Source organism: Cyclospora cayetanensis, unplaced genomic scaffold, assembly GCF_002999335.1.
Source record: "Cyclospora cayetanensis isolate NF1_C8 unplaced genomic scaffold, CcayRef3 CcayRef3_contig_271, whole genome shotgun sequence".
Lineage (NCBI taxonomy): Eukaryota > Apicomplexa > Conoidasida > Eucoccidiorida > Eimeriidae > Cyclospora > Cyclospora cayetanensis.
In genome coordinates this window covers 17204-36367 of record NW_020312227.1, presented here as the reverse complement: position 1 = coordinate 36367, position 19164 = coordinate 17204, and the positions used below count along the sequence as shown (strand labels likewise).

The 19164-nt window shown below is 54.2% G+C and overlaps 3 protein-coding genes, 1 non-coding gene and 1 pseudogene across 4 annotated transcripts; 3 read left to right on the top strand and 2 right to left on the bottom strand.

Moving 5' to 3' along the window:
* Positions 1 to 393: 393 nt before the first annotated feature.
* Positions 394 to 3352, top strand: LOC34623306 (annotated as a pseudogene).
* Positions 3353 to 4192: 840 nt separating this feature from the next.
* On the bottom strand, positions 4193 to 6851 carry LOC34623307 (polyglutamine-repeat protein pqn-41). The gene is made up of 3 exons (XM_026338538.1): positions 5617 to 6851; positions 5067 to 5535; positions 4193 to 4543 (listed from the first exon to the last, which is right to left on the bottom strand). The coding sequence occupies exons 1-3, from the start codon at positions 6849 to 6851 to the stop codon at positions 4193 to 4195; spliced, it is 2055 nt and encodes a 684-aa protein (XP_026194323.1).
* A 1084-nt stretch (positions 6852 to 7935) lies between these two features.
* LOC34623308 lies at positions 7936 to 9160 on the top strand. Its single transcript, XM_026338537.1, has 3 exons — positions 7936 to 7940; positions 8095 to 8679; positions 8824 to 9160. The coding sequence occupies exons 1-3, from the start codon at positions 7936 to 7938 to the stop codon at positions 9158 to 9160; spliced, it is 927 nt and encodes a 308-aa protein (XP_026194322.1).
* Positions 9161 to 10543: 1383 nt separating this feature from the next.
* Positions 10544 to 10617, bottom strand: Trnan-guu. The gene has a single exon. It is a non-coding gene; the product is annotated as a tRNA-Asn (tRNA).
* A 3236-nt stretch (positions 10618 to 13853) lies between these two features.
* On the top strand, positions 13854 to 18542 carry LOC34623309. The gene is made up of 7 exons (XM_026338536.1): positions 13854 to 14534; positions 15226 to 15381; positions 15630 to 16439; positions 16686 to 16985; positions 17313 to 17440; positions 17671 to 17853; positions 18437 to 18542. Exons 1-7 carry the CDS (start codon positions 13854 to 13856, stop codon positions 18540 to 18542), a joined length of 2364 nt encoding a protein of 787 aa, XP_026194321.1.
* The last annotated feature ends 622 nt before the right edge of the window (positions 18543 to 19164 follow it).

Below are 19164 nucleotides of genomic sequence, written 5' to 3'. Positions count from 1 at the left end.
AACCCCAGCTATCGCCCCCCCACACCCCCCCCGTACGGTCCTTCTACGTATTTAAAGGCCACTCTTAAGATATAATTAAGTAGGTATTCACCTTTTTGAGACGTGGGACATGGGCATTTTTGGAATTAGAGCAGAATAAACCGCAAAAGCGCGCATAGCTATGCAAACACAGCAACTCTGCAGCAAACTAGCCACCGGGCCCCTTTGGAGTTCAGTAGATAGTTGCTATGTCTGTTTTTCTGTCTGTCTGTCTGTCTGTCTGTCTCTCTCTCTCTCTCTCTCTCTCTCTCTCTCTCTCTCTCTCTCTCTCTCTCTCTCTCTCTCTCTTTAATTTTTTCTCTCTCACGCAGGAGAGTCAAACTCTGGCTGCTAGTATGCATTTGCTGCGTACAGACGGTATTAAAGGAGCCATTTGGGTTCCAGGAGCTTCTCTTCACTGGGGGCTGCGCCTTGGGAGTGTTTCTGTGCGCCTGCGCCTCCGTGATGCCTCGCACAGAATTTGTAGACCTAGGATCGGGCCTAGACAGCCGCTATATCGGTCTGTACAGCTGGCGAGATCCTTGGTATTTGGCTTTCTTGGGTCTGTGCTGTGGCCTCGGTTTCGGAGCGCTTGTGTACCTCAACAGCGTTGAGTCAGAGCTGCTCGAAGAGAAGGAGCAGCAGCTGTTCGGCCAGACGGACCGCGAGATAAGCCTTCTTCCTCTAAAGAGTTCTTCGTAAGGAATGCTTCCTTCGTGGTGTCGCTGAGTTCCCCCCTCCGCTAAGCTTCCGCAGAGAGTGGCTGTCTTGAGCGCACAGAGTAGCAGCACGAGACGTGCAGGCCGATCGCAGAGTGTCTTGTGCGTGGAATTGTCTTCCCCACTTCCTGCTGCCGCTAATTTGACATTGCATTTTGCCGCTGTGCACGCTTTTGCGTCCTCAACAGCAGGGACACTCCGCCCAAGGAGCTGAGAGACACTACACCCATGAGCCCGAGGGCGCAGGGCAAGCAGTCTCTCTACCCGCGACTAGTTGGTACGCCTTTTCGAGGAAGACTTTCATACAAAGGGCTTCCGTGTCTCTGAGACAGTCAAAGAAAGGGATTCAATGCTGCCGCTATTCCGGCGTACCACCACACATATCCACGGACTGACTACCCACGAACGTGCGTGCCCCTTGTCTGCGCCTCAGGTCTTTGTTACGGCTTTTTGGCTGGCCTCGTTGGCTCCCAATGTATATTAGAAGTCAAGGAGATAGGGACCTGCGTTCGTGTGAGCTTTCCTGCAAGAATGTCTCTTGGACACCTTGCTGGCCCTTCATACACTTGGTTTCCCACCCACCCGCTCACTCTGCTTGGCTCATGTGCTTATATGTATGTCAAACACGGGGCTTCAGGACGTTAAGGCACTCAAGGAATCTTGTGAGCAACACTGCCACTTTGTATGTTTGCGCAGTACGGGCTCACGCGGAGCTCCATATGGTTCTCTCCCCAGCCTTACTTGGTTTGCTGCTTCTTGGGGCTATCCGTATGGATGCAGGTAAAGCACTGCTGCATGCGGATGTGCCTCTCCAACACAGCAGCATTTAAACACAACCTGGGGAGGACCCTTCGCGCCTCGTTGGCTGCGTGTGCCCTTGGCTCCTTGTCTGCATGATGTCTTCACGCCGGCGCATGCATTCCCGCTGCAGATCCACTTTTTAAATTTGGGGCTTGCAAGAGGAGACGCTACTACCATTGTACCTACATACTACGTCGTATGGACCTTTTTTGGCACTCTCGGAGGTACAAGAGTTCCACACAGCCGCCTTTTGCTGGGGCCCCCCTGGACCTGCCATCGCTTACGTAGGGGCCTCCGTAGGGAATGGCGGCCAGGACGCTCCTTGGTGCTGGCGTCGTGTGGGTATGTGTGCAGGATTTGCGAAGTTTCACGAGGTTCAAGGCTTTAGTGCAGGAGCCCTTGTTCTCTTTGGGTTAGGTTTCGGCCTCACGGCCATGTGTATCATCCTTCTTGCAGTAGAAGAGATGAGGAACTTGTAAGCAGCGAAGACAGCCATCTGCCTTGGGGCCAGTCCTTGCACCAATACCGTAGGAGGTTGGACGCTTTTCACTTTCGTGAGGGAGAACGTTTCGAGCGATTTTTTCTTCTCAGGCGCAAATATGTGGACCAGCAAGTCCCGGAGATTGATGACGAGGAAGCCGATCTCGTAAGGGGGCTTCGCTGCAGCAGGACGTAGCTAGCTGCCTGGCCAGGGAGACGCGAGGGGGAGGGCCTGCCTCGCCTTCTACTGGTTCTGCCCCTCGCTCAGAAGGCGTGTTGCAGCTAGCTAGATGCCGCACTGATATGCCTTTAGCAAGAGCAAATTGAGGGGACCATGCGTGCTGTTTGCGTGCTGCTGGTGGCGCTTATCGAACACAGGCAACACAGGACCTCGTAGAGCAGCGCCTGGCCAAGCGGGTAACTTTTGCCATGGGGATGTTCCCTATCTCGTCTTTGGGACGAACTGCGGGGAGGCGGCGATTCCGTCCAGTTTATCAGCGATTTAGGAGAACCAGATCCACTGCGTCGGATACGGCCCTGGGAGATGCATACGGAGAGCTCACCGTGGGCAGCGCCTCCGTTGCTGCTGCCTACACGCTGCCTCCAAATCTGCACTTCCCCAGGCCGAGTACTGAAGTGAGTGACGGGAGATCTCCCACCTTCTTCGGGGTCCCGCCACGCCACCGCAGGCTCCTCTCGGCAGCCCGTTCAAAAGCTCACATAGCCTTAGCACCAACTGATAATCACACATACACACACATACACATGCACAGCGCGCACTGTTGGTATTTGCACCAAGAGCGGCAAAAATCGCCATCTGTCCTAAGGGCAGGGCTGTTCTGTAGAGCTTCTAGGCCGGCTAGGCAGCAGTTGCGCGCGCGAATCTTCTCCAGCGTGCAGATTTTATGGCAGTGCATGCATCCAAGCACACCTGAGCCCGCGTCGGTGGCCGATGCAGTGGACAGATGCTGCCACTTGTCTTCCCGTATCTTATTGCCGCTTTTGATGGCTGTCTCACGCTCGTGCAGGGTCCTGGAAGTCAAAGCCACAGCAGTGGAGCGACCCTCGATCCACACGGCGTCCATCTGCAGCGCTTGGGAGGAAACCGAACGTCCACGGCGTATAGACACCCCGACCCGGTGGGCAGAGTTTCCTGGGGAGCCTCTGAGGAGGCCTTACAGGGTCAGTCTAGCTGGGATCGACGGCCGGGGGAGTCCGTGGAGATGACACGGGTCTCAGCGCACAAGCAGAGCCCCCCCTCGCTGCGTTCCTCTCTCCAGTGCGATCAATCAAATTCTCCACAGGGAGAGCAGGTGAATTTTTTTACAGCTTAAAGGTGACACAGCCCTTGTGCTCCCTGATGGCGCGGCGACCAGCCAGCCTGGCTGCCGCGTCTTAAAGGTTTCGCTTCCACGTCTTTCCTCCATACCTCGATGGTGCGCGCGTGCGCATGTGTTGACACCCTTGTGCCTGCTCGCTAAAAGGTGGTGTGCTGAGACCCCTGCATGTGTGCGTTTCAGCAGAAAGAAGTTCAAACTACGTGGGCTCCCAAAACTCCCACGATTCATTTCGGGGGGCGAGGACGCCAATAGCAGGAACCTAGGATATCGCACACGCGCTGCACCGCTCACTCCACTAGCTAGTCTGTCCGCATACATCTCCACAGGAAAGGCGCCCTTAGCGGCGCGCTGCAAAAAAACTTTCTCTTCCTCTAATTACGTTTTAGCATTGCTGCGGGCGCATGGCCCGTGCTGTCTTTCCCCTTCTTTGCCCTACCCGCGTAGCCCTGCAAAAAGCTCCTTCCCCCTTATCTGACATCCTTATATACGCAAGAGCAGGCCATTGCCTGTCTGCACTCCCGGACTCAGTGGCGCCAGTAGACTCAGTAACTGTCTCCCTCTTAGGCACCTGGGTTTTGCTAGTGCCTCTTCTGGAGATCGTCCCGTAGATCCCGTAGAGTTCCCTTCGAAACCCCACGAATTGCTGGAGTATCTCTGTCTCTAAGTCGATATTTAAACAATGCACGGGCTCGAAAGAGACGATAAGAGGAGTTCAGCCTTTAGATGAGGCAGTTGGAACACGTCGCCGAGGGTGAAAAAGAAGCAGCAGATGCCTCCACGGCGTGACAACGCTGAGGCTCTGACGAGCGCACAATCTGCTGCCCCCGCGCTGCGCTAGGGTATCGCTGCCCTTGCAGTGGTAACGCAGTGGTAGCTGGCTGCTGCCTTTGCTGCAACAGCAAGGCGCGCCGCATCCATCCAATACCGTGCCTGCTGATGCGCGTATTCTACCACCAGGCCCATCGCTAGAGCCCCCACCTGATCCGGTGAATGGCCAAGTTGCACTTGGGGCAGCGCAGAAGCTGCTCCAGGTCTCTCTGCATGTACGGCCACGCCCTCGGATGGTAGTCGGGGTGGGAGGCCACACACCAATAACAAAATACATGGGAGCAGTTGCTGCTGCGGAAGGGCAGCAGTGGTTCCTGCTTGCAGAAGACGCACCTCTTCTCGCGCTGCTGTATCTGACTGTCAGGAGTAGCAGGGTGGAAAACGCTCCCGTGCGACAGCGAAAGCGCCGCTTTCGCTGCTGCCGAGGGCGCCAGAGGCGACTGTGAAGGCGAGTGTGCGGATGCATCTGCTTGGTCCGGCTTGGACTGAACGACAAAAGCACACGAAGAAAAAACATGGGCTACAATAGGCAGGCCCACCCAAAAGCGGCTAACAAGGTATGCTCAGAAGGCATGATAGAAAGGGAGATAAAACCGCGAGGGGCCTATAGTCCTAATGCTGGCTGCCCCAGCCACGAGAGCTACACCACGCTGAGCAAAACCAGCCGCCAAGCCCCACCCCAGAGAGCGGTGTGAAACAGGGGGAAGGAGGGACGGGCTAGCACGCGCGAAAAGTGGCATAAGAGGAGCGAAGGCCACACAGAAAAGAGGCATGTGGAGGATCGCGCGCGGCAAAAACAAGGTCTAGACGTGAAAGCCGTGCCCCTAATAGGCCCGAACTGTTCAGCAGGCACACGCTGCAGTAGGACTGGTTGGCGTACGATCGATCCTGTCGTAGCATCGTGTGGCGTTTCTGCCTGCTGCTTCTGCTCTGTCTCGGTTACAAGGGGGTGGACTTGCAGCCCAATATCCTGCAGGACCCTTTGCAGAGCTTGCTTGGTGCTGCTCAGCAGCGTCATTCCTTTTTTGCACAGGCCCCTCGCGGGCTGCGCAACGGCAACAGCGCGGTGCTCCTCTGCGCCAGAGCCTTGCTGCGGCTGCTGTCGCTTGTGCAGAAGCAGCCGCAGCTTCAGCATCGACGCTGCCACTGCAGCGCGAGCGGGGACCAGTAGGTTCTGTCCGAGCATGCGCCGCAGAAGCAGCAGATCGATATGGGGCAGCAGCAAAAGCAACACATGGGAAACGCTCTGCCAGTAGAGCTGCTGCTGCAGCAGCTCAAAAGACAGGGAGCGGCGCAGGGAAGGATGAATGTGCCTCATCTCCAGGTTTAGCAACCAATCCCCCAAGCTCCTGTGTCTCCCTCTGTAAAGAAAGTAGAAGAAGAAACAAAAACGGGAGAACGACAGCAGCAAATCTGCACACATACAACACCTGTACAGAAATTCTACCGATTGCTCTGCTGCCGTCAAGCAGGCCACGGCCTCACCAGCAGCAGCGTCCTGCAGCCGCGACTGCTGCTGCTGCTGCTGCTTGTGCAGCGTTTGCTGCGCTTCTTCCTGCTGCTGTTGCATGCGCTGCCGATGCTGGGCCTGGGCAACGTTGTACCGTCTGATTCTTTGCTCAATGGCTGCTTGCTGCTGTTGCCTCTTGAGGTGCAGCTGCAGACGCAGGAGCTGGTACAGGTAAGGCAGCAGCACATGCAGCAACAGCACTCCCAGCTTATGCGTCCAGGGCAGAGGCTGCTGCTGCAGCAACGCATGTTGCTGCTTCGTCATCAAGTGCAGCAGCACGCGTTGCTGCTGCTGGACTGCGGCAGCAGGAGCAGCAAGGGGTTCACGCTGCAGCTGCTGGAGCCGCTGCTGCTCGCGCTGGAGCCGCTGCTGCTGGAGCTGCTCCCCCCCACAGTATTTAACATTTTGCAGCAAATCGCCAGGGGTAGGCCTGTCCCTTGCCGTCGACACAGCCCACAGGAAGAGGTGCAGCAGCAGCTGCAGTTCGTGCTGCCGCTGCTGGAGCCACGGCGCAGCGCCACGCGTACAGTGCAGCAGCAAATCCTGCAGTAGCAGCACAACCTCGTTGTTCACACGAAGGGCATCTAGCTGGTTGACGCGTTGGGTAGGAAGAGAAGGGCGGCCAAGTGGGGAAGCCCTCGCATGTCCTCGTGACTGTGCCGGGGGGGTGGCATTCAAGGCTGCCCTATTTGATCGAGTCGCGTGGTGCGCCTCTGTCGCTCTTTGTTCCGTAGTCGCTGCAGCTGCGGCGGAAGCACGTGCCTGGGAAGTCGCTTCTTGCGGTGGGGGTGTGGCGACGGCATGCGCAGCACTGCTGTCGTCTGGGGAGGCCCCCGGAGGGGCCTTTGAGGGACGTTCGGAGCTGGCGTCATGACTTGAAAGCTCCAGTTTCCGAGCCTTAACGCGATTTCGACTAGGGCGCTTCACCTGCTTCAGGAAAAGGCGTTCTACGGCTTGCCGCTGTCTCCCGAAGGGCTTCAGGAGTTCGCCTCTTCTAGGAGGGCATACAACGAGACGGGGCAGAGGGGCCGCTGTGGGGGGCCCCCTGGGCCTTGGGGCCCCCTCTTGCGAAAGGGGATTCCCCGGAAAACTTTCCTCAGCGCCCTCCTGTTGGAAGGCCCCTACGGAGCTTCCAGGACGAGGCGAAGGAGGCATGCTGAGGGCCCCCAAGCAGGCTGTGGCGTCAGAAGAGGCTTCTGTGACGACAGGCAACGCGGTGTTTCCCCCTTCCAATTTCGCTGGGGGCCATGTGTTCGCGTCAGAGTGAGCTGCCGGTGCGGCGGCCGCTGCAGCAGGGGGCGCTGCTACTGCTGTCTCCGCTGCAGCGGCTCTTCTTGGGGCCCTCTCTGCTGCTCTGTTGCGGGTACTGCCGAGGGGGTCGCTCCATGCATTGTCGCAACTTTGCCCCTTCATGTTCAGGCTGGCACCCTGGCTCTTGGCCAGCGCAAGTTGGCTGCCTGTCCCGCCGTTCGAGCACACAAAGCAGCAGCAAACGCAGTCGCAGCCAACGCAGTAGCCGCATAGGCGGAACAGAATGCGTGGAAGGGGGGGGGCCCTACACAACTGAGCAGGAGCTGCCAAAAGACACGCAAGGCCTCCTAAGTCCCACGGAGACAGGGCGTTTCTTGCTGTCTGCAGCTGTCCGTTTTCTTAGTTTATTGCGGTAAGCTTAAGACCCCAAAACGCGCTCAAGGCCGAGCTTTCAACCACGGACAGGAGTTGCAGTGTGGCGGCGCAGTCGAGTGACTCGGAGTTTGCCGGGATCGGCGTGAGTCAGCGCCTTAGGCTGCCCCAGCTAGGGGTGCACGGTGGTATCTGTGGTGATCTAAAGGCCCTAATTATGCGCTTTCTGTGCAAAGGACTGCAGAAAATACGGTTTATCCGTGACTGTCGACGTGGTGTCTTTGCAGCCACGACACGGTGATGCTGGTGTGGCAGCCAGCAGTGCCCGACTTCACTCGGACGGCTCCATAAGAGTAATGCCTACAGTAAGCCGGTTCAATACTCTGCTTGATACGATTCTTCCTCCCAGTATGCCATCTTGCGCTCTTGTGGCACCTCGAGGCTCAAACGATATAAATACCACACAGTGCGAGGCGGCCCCCAGCCGCTGAATCAGCAGCGCGAAACGCCGAAACCGAAGGCGCTAGTCCTGAAAAAAGGTCTCCTCAAGCGATAAGATTAGCTCTAACATAAAGGGCCGCCACTGTTCATCACGACAGCTCTTGTATTTCGCGCAATGCCGTGAAGCGGCTGTTTCCTGCCTGTACATGGCTTGCAAATTGTTGCTGCTGTGGACTTTGATTGTTGCCCCCACGTGCTGTTGCTTCTGCGGGCGCTTCTCCACTCGTATTCGCAATGACAATGCCGGTGTAAGCACGTGCGCTCCCTCTCGGAGGCTGCATGCTTCCTTCCTCTCTGAGGGGAGCTGCTCCTGGAAGGGGCCCTCGGATGCCAACTCAGTCGAGTGGTTCTGCCCGCGCGGCCAGACTCAGCAGGATCTCCACCAACAAGAGCAACAGAAGGAACAAGGACAGCATGTGTTTAAGAGAGGACAACAGGAACGAAACCTCCTGATGCGGCGGCTCGAAGGGCAGCGACTCGAGCAGCAGCTGCACGCGCTGCACAGTTCAGAGGTTCGGTCCGTGGTGCTGCGCTCACACACAATTCAATGTATTGACTTAGGAACGAGCAAGACAGGCATTGCCACGGCAGTTCGTCGGCTGCCCTCCACCTCCAGGTGGCCCTCTGCTCCTGTTGCCGCCGCTGAGGACCTCCATCAGCACTTTGAAGCTACAGAAGAGCTTCTTCTGTCTTCCGCAGATCTCACTGGCGTGTTCTCCGTTGCCCAGTTAAAGGTTCTTCAGCACGAAAGGAGCCATGCCGCGTTGGTCTCGCTGCTGCTGCTGCAACGGCAGAGACACCAGGCGGACCTGTTAATGCTCGGATTGCCTCTGAATCCTATACTTCCCCGTCATCTTCGGTAAGATAAGACTAGTACATATAGCCTGTTGGCTGTCACGATGCTGCTGGCTATTCTTGGTGCCGTTCTTAGGAAGGTGTGTTGTCGCTGCTCCTGCTGTTATAGGAACGCTCCTGTGGCGCTTATTGCTGCATGCTCCCTCAGCTTTAGGACGCCGCGGATGCTTCGGCACTTATCGATCGCCAGGAAGCTTCAGCTTGCCTTGGCGAAGGCAGGAAAGGCAAAAGGAACTGCCCCAGTCTCCGTGCTGCTAGCGGATGAAAGCTACAGCACGTGGACAGCCCGCAGGCGGCAGAAGGAAACCAGTTGGAGGCACGATAAAATTGTGGCGAAGCCGGTTGATTCCAGTGCTGCTCTCGAACTATTTAATGAACTCTTGACTGCGGCTGCTGCGCCTGAGGGCCCTACCGGTGTACTGAGGTTGGCAGTGCCTAGGGCCCCCCTTTCACGGCTTAAGGGCTCTGCTTTTCGGGATACCTAGAGCTGACCGCTTGCGGTTTCACATTTCGGTGTAGAGTCTTCAAAGTGGGAGCATTAGGACTTTGCCAGGAGCCCCTCACTGCACGTTTGAAACTGCCTGCAGCCGTATGTTGGAGATCTTCTGCCGGTGTAGCGGCGTACTGACGGAGTCAGCGAGTAATGAAATAGAGATGCATCTGCATCTGCAAAATGATCATCGGGTACAGCGGTACACGAGTATGAATCTTCATCCTTGCCTCAGCTTCGGCTATATATGTTACCAGGCGTGAGGAGCTGCAATGAGATGTTTCCACGTATACTGTCACACTGCAAGCGCAGATGTGCTATCCCCATGGATACACATATGTGTACACCGCTCAGTGTTTGTGGTTTGAGAGGTACATTTATGAACACAGCGAAAATTTCTTGAAATCGATGTCTTGTGAACGTGGGTGTGTCGGTATTCACGAGCTTCCGTAAGTGAAGCCGCGTAGATAGACCCAGGGAGGCAAAAAGAGCGCACCGGAGCAGGCGCGTCCAAATCGAAAAAGGTGTGGGCACACCAGGCACCATTTACGAAGAGGGCGAGAGGCAGGTAACAGAATGCAAGGGTAACGAAAAGCGGCGCTAAAAACAAAACGGAAGCGGTAGAGGGCGCGTACAGGCGTGGTGATACCGGCGTAGCCCCTCCTTAGGCAAGGCAGAAGCTCGCTCTCAGGTGACGCATAATCGCTTGTGTGGGCAAACGATTTGCATCTGTTGCTTGTAAGAGGGTGTATAGCAATGGTTGATGAACGCATTTAGACTTCCTCTACTCATGCATAAGTCGGTTTCTGCCCCTATTTGGAGAAATACATCTTCAGCCTGCATACGTAATAGCGCTGAATAATTGCCGTGTAGCGTTTGCAGTGCAGCACTATGTAGTAGGTTATGCCGTTGCAGCGTGATCTATCCAGCAGAAGCAGTAGTGACATCACACCAAAAATTTGTGCACAGAATACCGTTCCCTGTACTGCGAAAGTAACAACGAAGTGGGATGGAACCTTGGCAGGCATTCGGGCTTTCTGCTTCACACATCGTATTGAACGCACTAGTATGTATACACACGTGACTAAATGTCAAAGACGCCCCCCGGATTCCACAGCTGGACACATTCGAGACTGTGGCTGCTAGGCGTTTCGTAGGGGTACGAGTTTAAATCCCGGTGCGGTCGCCTGGCCCTGTTTCTGCTATCTGTTTCCTTTCCATTAGCTTTGGTGCAGTATCTTCAATTTCGACACACACGGCGCTCCCACTAGACCGCTCTGCTTCAGTCGGAGGATTTCAGTGACTCGGAAAACTTCTGCCAACCATGCTCTGTGGTCCAAACGAATAACGCAGCAAACAGAGAAGCAAGTCCGTAAAGCGGTACCGGCAGGGCTCGAACCTGCGACCTTGTGGTTAACAGCCACACGCTCTAACCGGCTGAGCTACGGAACCGTCCACCGCGGCCCCCAATGTTGGCAGACAAAACTACAAGCTTCGTGGCACCGCAACCACATTTGCTACGGCTTCGGGATGTGCTTGCGTGCCCAGATCTAAGAAGCTATGGATACTGGAAGGACTGGATGAGCAGACCTCTAGACTAGGACATGTACTTGCCCCAGTAGACAATCCTCTAGATTGCCTTAGGCGCACAGGTTGGCCTACAACCATAAAAAAGACTTCCTAAGTGTACTAGCGGCAAGCTTTCTGAATTACCAAAGGCATTAAGATACCCCTGATCCTCTATATTTTTAATGTAAGTAGGGTCATGTCTACACACATATATTTTTTGCCTGTTCAGGTCTTTGCATCAGGTTATCTCCATAGAGAAATCTTCTTAAGTATCTTGAACAAGTTATGCATAATAAAGATCTTCGCAAAGTAATTTGATATTTGTTTTAGTGGAGGAGTACGAATGAGCATGCATGTAGAGCAACACTAACTTTACATCTCCATTCACACCATGAATTCAGAAAACACTTTTTTGGCACAAGTACATTATCTACTTTATAAGTTCGCTACGAATATTAACGGAATGGCCAAACTAATGAGAAAGCGTCTCTCGGGAGGCACCAGTTCCGTAGCTCAGCAGGTTGGGGGTTGTGTCTGTTAACCACAAGGTCGCAGGTTCGACTCCTGCAGGAAGAGTATCTCTTTAGAAAGCAGCGTTATGCCGGATGACACACCAGCTTCGAAGCAAAGATGTGCATTCTTTCACATGAGCATACTGCACGCCGCGTTGGTGAACGAGTGGCCAAAGTAATGGGACTACAGGGCTTTGGAAAATTTTGGTTCTGCTACAGGAATATGTGGGCCTTGTGTTGTTAGGCGGGAAGATTGGAGGCTGTCTACTTGGATGTTAAACTCTAGGTTAAGTCAAACAATTGAGTACATTTAAGTACAAGTGTTGCGCTCTATACACCCGCATACACAGTAACACAATTGACGTGCCGGCGATGATGTGTCTTTGTATATTGTTCAATGCGTTTTGAGTTGGCATCTCTTGTACAGCTAGCTAGCTTCAAGCGTCGGGTGGGCCCATTATTACGCCTTATATCTGTTTCTACACGCGTGCAAGTGGGTTCGTATCATTGCATAGAACACATTGCATGGTAAAGCTGTGCTCCGTCTTCCTCCGGAAGGCTTTATGGAGAAGCTGTTGAAATTTAAGGAAGGGTTGAGATCCCCACCTGGTTAATAGCTGATGGATGGTGGCTCTGTAAAAAGGAACCTACAGATGTCTTCGGTTTTTCGTGCATTTGGAGCTCCACTTTTGCCGTCGACACAAAGCCGTTTGCAGGGAAATCTTATCTCCACGTCCGTACACTAAATAGACTTTTATTAAGGACTTATACGGTCACAATGATATGCCTCAATCCCGACTGCCGCTGCAATTGCAGCTACGTGTATCGATGGCATATTTATACACGCCTAGGTTGCACTTCACTCTGTCTACAGCCAATCCACCCACTGGAGTTGGGGCAAGCACCAGTAGGGGAAAATCGCAGAGCTTTTGGAGGGTGGAAAAAAGCGGTGGAGTCCGTTGTCAAAGTCAGAAATATCTGACAAATGCTAGGGACAAACGGGGAAGGAAATGGATTTAGGATCAGAAGGACAGAAAGGGCACAGATGGCACAATGACATGTAGGGGTTAGGGGAAATCTTTATTAAGGAAAAGGTTAGGAGGTATGAACGTAAGAAAGGCAGAGAAACCGAAAATAAAGCACAAAAGTGTGTTTGCATGAGCATGACGCTCACCCCTACTAAGTATGGAAACAAAAAAGGAGTGTGCCTTTTCATGAAGTAAGATAGTGTCGCAGGAAAACTGAGCCAAGTCTTGCTGTGTCTATCTTTGAGCCTGCTGCTATATTGGCCCACCTTGCATGTACCAGGCCATATAAATTCTAGTTAAACTGCTTTCGGCCATAGATTCCATCAAAACCACCTTACGAAATGCAACCGTCGCTGCGGCCGGCTGAGTGCAGCTGCTCCAGAAGCAGGAGCGGGAATCGATATCATTCCTACTGCTGTAGCAAGGGGAATCACATGAAACAGCCTGGCCACGTCAGGGGGACCACCACCAGACTGTACACCATATCAGCTGGAAGCAAGCAACGATATCAGTGGAAAAAGCCGCAACGCCACTGGTTGAAGCCTTTAGACGTGTTACTGAAGAGAAGGCAGATTGTCGCACAAAGCTGCCTCGAAACTTTGAAATTCCGGCTTTTAGACTTTAGGCAATATGCGGAAATGCTTTTTCAGCCTTCTGAGCTCCGAGTGAAATTTTCATTCCCTACCACTCTAGTCTCTAAAAAAACTGTTTATCGCCCAGCTGGCGAGAAGTTTTAGTGTGTCCCCTTCAAAGGAACATCGAATGAGCTGTAGCGCAGCTGCTGCAAGACAGCACGAGCACCTTAGGGGGCTTTTAATTGGCTTCCCTCTTTTTTCAGTGGGTGTATTTACCGTCTGGTCCCTAGTATTTCCAGACTACATACACGCTGCACACATCAACATCCGTTTGCGATGTGTGCGGCACTTCGCTGAAGCATCATTTTAAATACTTTTCTTGAAGGCAGAGAAGCATAAAAGGCCTACATAAGGCTGCTTTTTTTTTCTTTTTACTCACTGTTTTTTCTGCGCCTAAAGCTCCGCACGCAACTCGCCATCACGCGTTGTGCTGCGCGGGTCTCGGATGACTTCGTAGACGCCATGTAAGTCCCTTCTTACTCCTGTTTTAGACTGCTTAATACATCGAATTAGAGAAGCTATCTAAAAGAAGTCCAAGCAAGGGAAAATTTTGCCACAAAACGGCAGCTGTTCTGCGGGGCCAGTCAGCCTTGCCGGCTGTCGCTGTCCACTGGCTCTGAACAGCGAGTTAGCCAGGGAGGACCAGCCAGACACTGTCTCTAGCCTTCCTTCCCCTTATGCACATCCAAAATAATGAGACGTTTAAGCCTCAAGAATGTCATTTTGTGCTACCAAAGGACAACGGGAATAAGACCACGTGAGCTTCTCCCAGTTGGCGCCTGTCTCCTCTCCGGCCAGCGGCCCTTCCGAGGCGCACTGCCCACCGCAAGTGACATTGGACCATTCTCCGAGCTGAAGTCTGTAGCTCTAACTATTGAAGTCTATTAAAGGTTATCTTACTGTCGGGTTTGCGGTGTCTCCTTCCTCCCTTGCCCCGTAGGACCATGGGGTGTAAGCCCTCGACGCTCGGGCCTCGCGGCCGACCCTCCGAGGCAGTTGCCGCTGGTCTGATTGCTGCGGCACCAGCCCCCACTGCTTATACAGACGCTGCAGGCACTGAATCCGCTGCATTAGACTCCCCTCGCAGCGGCTTCAGCCAAGGCAATGCAGGCTCATCCCTCCGGCTGCGTCTTGCCTCCCTAAAGCCTGATATGATGATGAAGTCCTTATCATCGCCTCGCCAAACCCTAGCAAGCGGCTACGACAAGCTCAAAAAAGGGGCTTCTTCGCTCCGTCAAGCGATCACTCCCCATACAACTCCAGGGGCCTCACCGAGGGAGGAGGTGACCCCGGACGGCCCGGGAGGACCCCACTCGATAGCCAGTAATGCTATCAAGGAGGCTGACAACCCCGCCTGTCTCGACGTGGCTGAGACGAAGAGCCAAGCGGTTACCGGCACCATGCACACGGTTGTGGAGCCTGCTGGAGAAAAACGGCACGAAGGAGAGGATGTAGAGGAAGCCGATATCCTCAATGCGGATGTACTGCCTTCCCCTCAGCAGTTAAAAGCCCTTTGGATCCTCATGAAATTAAACGCAGCTTCTTCGTCCCAACAGTCTATGCGCTGGCTACATGACCTCGAAGTCCTCCTCGTCGGCCTAGACCCCATCGAAAGGCAACAGCCGGTATGCCGCGCCTACCAACGCTCTCGCTGCTGAGACTTCTTCCCACACACAGGCAGCCGCTGCTATACCCCCCGCAATATACGGGAGTGGAAGCACCTGTGGCCTTGCTGCAGTCACTTGATGTGGTGTACTGCGTTCTGAGGCCCCTCTACCCTGCTCCCTGCCTGACGGGGAGCCTGTCTATTAAGCTGTGCTCAAAGTCCACCGCCTCATCAAGCGCCCCCCTTGGCATCTGCCCTGCGCTTCCTACTAAGCTAGGCTGGCCGAACTGGTCTGTGTTCATGCCTCTCCTGCGTATACCCTCATCCCCGTGGACGCTCTCCCTTCATTGATTTCCTCCATCGATTTTCTTGCTGCCTTTATTTCTGTTGTGCGGGCAACACGTAAAAAGTGCCGCCGCAGTAACTACAGAACTTCCTCCCACTTGGTGCCTGTCTTCGGTTCTTTGCACTATCGATTGTGGCCATACCAGTGAAGTGCGCGTCTCGGTCTCAGCGAAACCCAACAGTTTTTCAATACGGCTTCTCTCTCTGAATGACCCTGCCTTTCCCTCAGCGTGCACCCCCTGTGCATGGATCCCCTCTGCCTGCATACAAGCCACCACGAACTAGTAGGCACTGACTTCGTGCCTTTTTCTGCCCTGTCTGATCTGTTCCAGCATTTACCTTGTCTCGCTTCTTTTGCCTATCAGACCCGAAGCATCCTGGTGGAGGCAAAGGCCCTGGAGGTTTGTTTGAGACCTCTCACCAGCTGCCCCGAAGAGACGCAGCTGTGTGTTTCATCTCTGGCCATCATTGTGCATCTCTGCATGGCGAAGGAAGCCTCGGAGAGGCTTCAACAACTTGGGGTACATCCAAGTCTTATGCATTCATGTAATGTTCCTCATAGGAAGCAAAAATTCCAAAAATCCAAACCATTGCAGCACCCCTTGCAGACCCATCTGTACTAAAATGTACCTAAAACCCCTTGTGCAACTTCCCGTGCTGGATAGGCACCGCACCCTGATCTTGTGTGATGGGCTACAGCAGCGTTGGATGCCGCCTGAAGAACCCTCCTGAACGAGGGAGTGCGTGTGTTTTGACGTATTTGCCTCAGGGGATCGACATAACTGCCAAAATTCTAAAGAAATACTTCGCAAAAGCAAAAAAAGTGCTGAAGGAGATATCACTGATGCATGTACAACCAGAAGGGGCACACTCGGTGGCAGCTACCCCTATGGGCTCTGAGCAGCAACAGCATCCTCAGCAGTCTCAGCAGCAAGTGCATCCAGAGGTGGAGCAGCAGGCCGACGCCTTGAAGCCAGAAACTCCTGAGCCAAGCCCAACAGCAGTCCCCGTGGACGAATCCGCCGCTCAAGCTGCACAGGAGCAACCCAATGTTCAGGTAGCAGCAGCTGTCGAAGGCTCTGTAGAATCCTGCGAAGCAGCTGTTCCTGCAGTGCCCCAAAACACTCCCTCCGTAAGCACCCCCATGCCTGCTTCAGCCGTCGGTGCAGCTGAATCTGCTTCCCCCAACACACCAGGATCAAAAGAAGAAGCACCAGAAGTAGCGCACGTGGAGGCTGCAGAGCCGGCGGAGGCCTCAGGACAAGCAGAAGCAGCAGCAGCAGCACTAAAACCAGCTGCAGCAGCCCCGGAGCAATCCGTCGCATCACAGCCAGAAGCGTCTACAAAGGCCCAAGGCGGCAGCAACGGCCAGATGGCTGCTCTCAAGCGAGCCTGCAGCAAGCTACAGCAACAGCTTCCCCTGCTACTGCAGCAGAAGCTTGGCACGGCCACAGATGTAGCGGTATCCCAAGAACAGTACGACTCGGCGGTTAGGGAGCTCAGACTTCTTATTGAGTTCATGACGCTCGTTTGGAGACTGGTCTTCGCCACCAGCCTTGATGGGGATGAATTCGCGCAGGTAAGGATGAAGTCAGATTACAATATAACTGTCCTACGAAGGACTTGGGGAGGGGAGGGGGGCGATGGGACGGCGTTTGTTGGGCAGAAGAGAAGCCGTAACCGCTCATAGGGTGGCTGATGTAGACCTGTATACTACGCCGTGCTCTATGGCGGAGAAAACCACGCTTCTGCTTGTAGGAAGCAAAGAGCTTCCTCGCGGCGTGAGCAGCGTGAACGCGCCTTGTGTGAATATGGCTTGTTGCAGCGGTGGGCGAGTCTTGGCGTGCCGGAACTAGCGCTGGAGGCTCTGTCCTCTCAGGAGGCGCCTTTTCAGGAGAACGGATTTGTGTGCTGGGGCTTAGGTGCCTTGCGATTCATTCCCCTAGCAGTGCCTTCGGTGACTGAGGCATACGTGCAGTCCAAGTCGCTGCTGGCTGTGGCCTTTGATCGCATGGAGCTGTACCCGCGGGATCCTCTAGTCCTTGAAAACGGCCTTGCAGTGCTCGCTAATTACCAGCGGAAGCAGCCGAATAACAGCAGACTCTTCAGCCGCCAGAGGCCAGAGGTGAGCAAACAAAAGCATGCTCCCTTGACGCAAGTGCAGTGCCCGCTGCGCACATTCGACTCTAGAACCTACTCCCTCTCTGGCCACACAACCGCTTCAGCCACAGGAATTTGACCTACCTGCATAGGGAAGTGCCGTACCAGATGTGTGAATTAGGTGGGCGGAAGAAATGTGCGGATTCTAGCTCTACCCATTCATGGCTTTTTGTGGGAGAGCAGTGTCCGTTGCATGAAGGTCTGCACCATAGCTGTCTACCAGCCTTACCTGTGCATCAAACTTTGTCAGAAGCCCTAGTTTTAGCTCTCAGGGGTAGTCGTGCTTTCGCAGGCGTGGTCCAAGTGCGTCAGCTGGCTGTTAGAAGACGCCTCTCTGTCGCGGATCGACGTTCTCTTCCAAGGGCTCTTCGCCCTTGGGCTCGCTTGCAGCTACTGTCCCGTTGCAGCCAGACGTGTCTGGTAGGCGCTACGTAAACAAGAACATATTCGCTACACTTGCCTCTGCCCTCCATTTACCCCCCGTTTTTCCTTATTGGCAAAGTGCCTTCCTTCACTGTAGCAGCGGCAAGCCGCCGAGCTGCATACAGCCTTTCTGCCTACCCCCTCCGTTCCGGTTTCTGACTGTATTTTTGCAACAGTCATACTACTTGTCAGCTGCTGCCATGCTTTTGTTTCTGACCCTCAACCAGGCATGCCGGGGGCCTCGCACTCACCGACAGAGTACTTACGGCTCATGGGGATTTGCCCAGAGAGTCCTCAAGCTCCAGCACGACAGATTCCAAGTTGGCAACTTTGCAACAGTTCGCTGAGGGTCTTAAGATGCTGCTGCTGCGAGCGCAAGAAGCGGAGGCCGCAGAGGAGGCAGCAGCCAAGCGTGCAGAGGACATTGCAGCTCTTGGTGAGACTGAACCCCAAGCAGAGAAGGCACCCGATGCTGAACAAAAAGGCAAAAAGGAGAGTAGCCCGGAGGGGCAGGAGTGTCCTGCCGAAAAGCCTCCTACACCAGCAAATTTGCCGGGTGTGGTCACAGCCGAAAAGTCCCCACAGCAAAAGGAAGGGTTGCAGGAGCCTCCCAAGCCTGCTGAGCCCGCCCCTCCAGCGACAGTAGCCGAAGCGGAGTCTGAAGGGCTAAAAGAGACCTGCAAGGAATCAAAGGATGCTGATTCGAAAGAAGAGGAGGCTAAGAAAAGCGCGCGAGGGGCACAAGAGGTGCACTTCGAGCAAGCGGAACGACCCTAGTGTAGCACCACATGAACGTCACACTGTATAGAGTTTTAGGTAAGGAAAAAAGGAAATAGCCAAGTACATGGACACACAACTCTCACAGCGGTTGAGCTATCGTGGCAGACAGCGTGTCGTGGGCATGACTAATCTACGCTAAATGCCCCATTCAGCCTCATGCAGAGTAATGCCTCATACTTTTTGCTGGTGTTCCCTGTTGCATGTATAGCAGAGGAGGGAAGACGCCTCAGCAGCGGGGACTGCCGCAGTGGATTCGCTTCGTGCTATTGGGTCGCTGCAACCATGTTTTTGTGCTTGTACACAGGGAGGGACACTCTAGCAGAAGCTGACACCTCTTGATTGCACCTGCGGAGGAGAAACAATAGTGCTTCGGGGGCAGAGAACAGAATTTGGAGCCCCTGTGCAACAAGGTGTCCAGCTGATGATAAGAAGCGTCTGTTTAAGGTCTTAGTGGACTGCACAGATGGCTCGATGTGAATTAACCAACTTTTTCGTTGACTGCTCGCGTAGTTCAGGTAATAAGGAACAGGGAAAAGCGCTGTTTTGTGTATGCCTACTTCTTACATGTGATGTGGGACTAGAGCGGCTCCAAGTACTGAATGCTTATCGCGGCGGCTATCGGTAATCTGTTGTATTTTCATCCTATGGCCGTTGGTTTGTGGTTTTCTCGCTAGAGCGCCCCTCAAGGCAACTGCGTCGTTGCCGCCTCAGTCTTTTCATTTTTGTGCTGCCTGTCGGGACATTGCCTGACACACTTTCCACTAGAAAAACGAACGGATAGCGGCGCTATTAAAAACGTGCATTGCCGTTTTTAGGTGTATAGACAGCCACCTCTGCTGGCTCGCGTGCTTCACGTGGCTTTTGAGCTTGTCACACTTCAGATGTATGCACACCCCTCAGTCTGTCCCTCCCTACCCGTATATATTGTGTGATTATTCTGA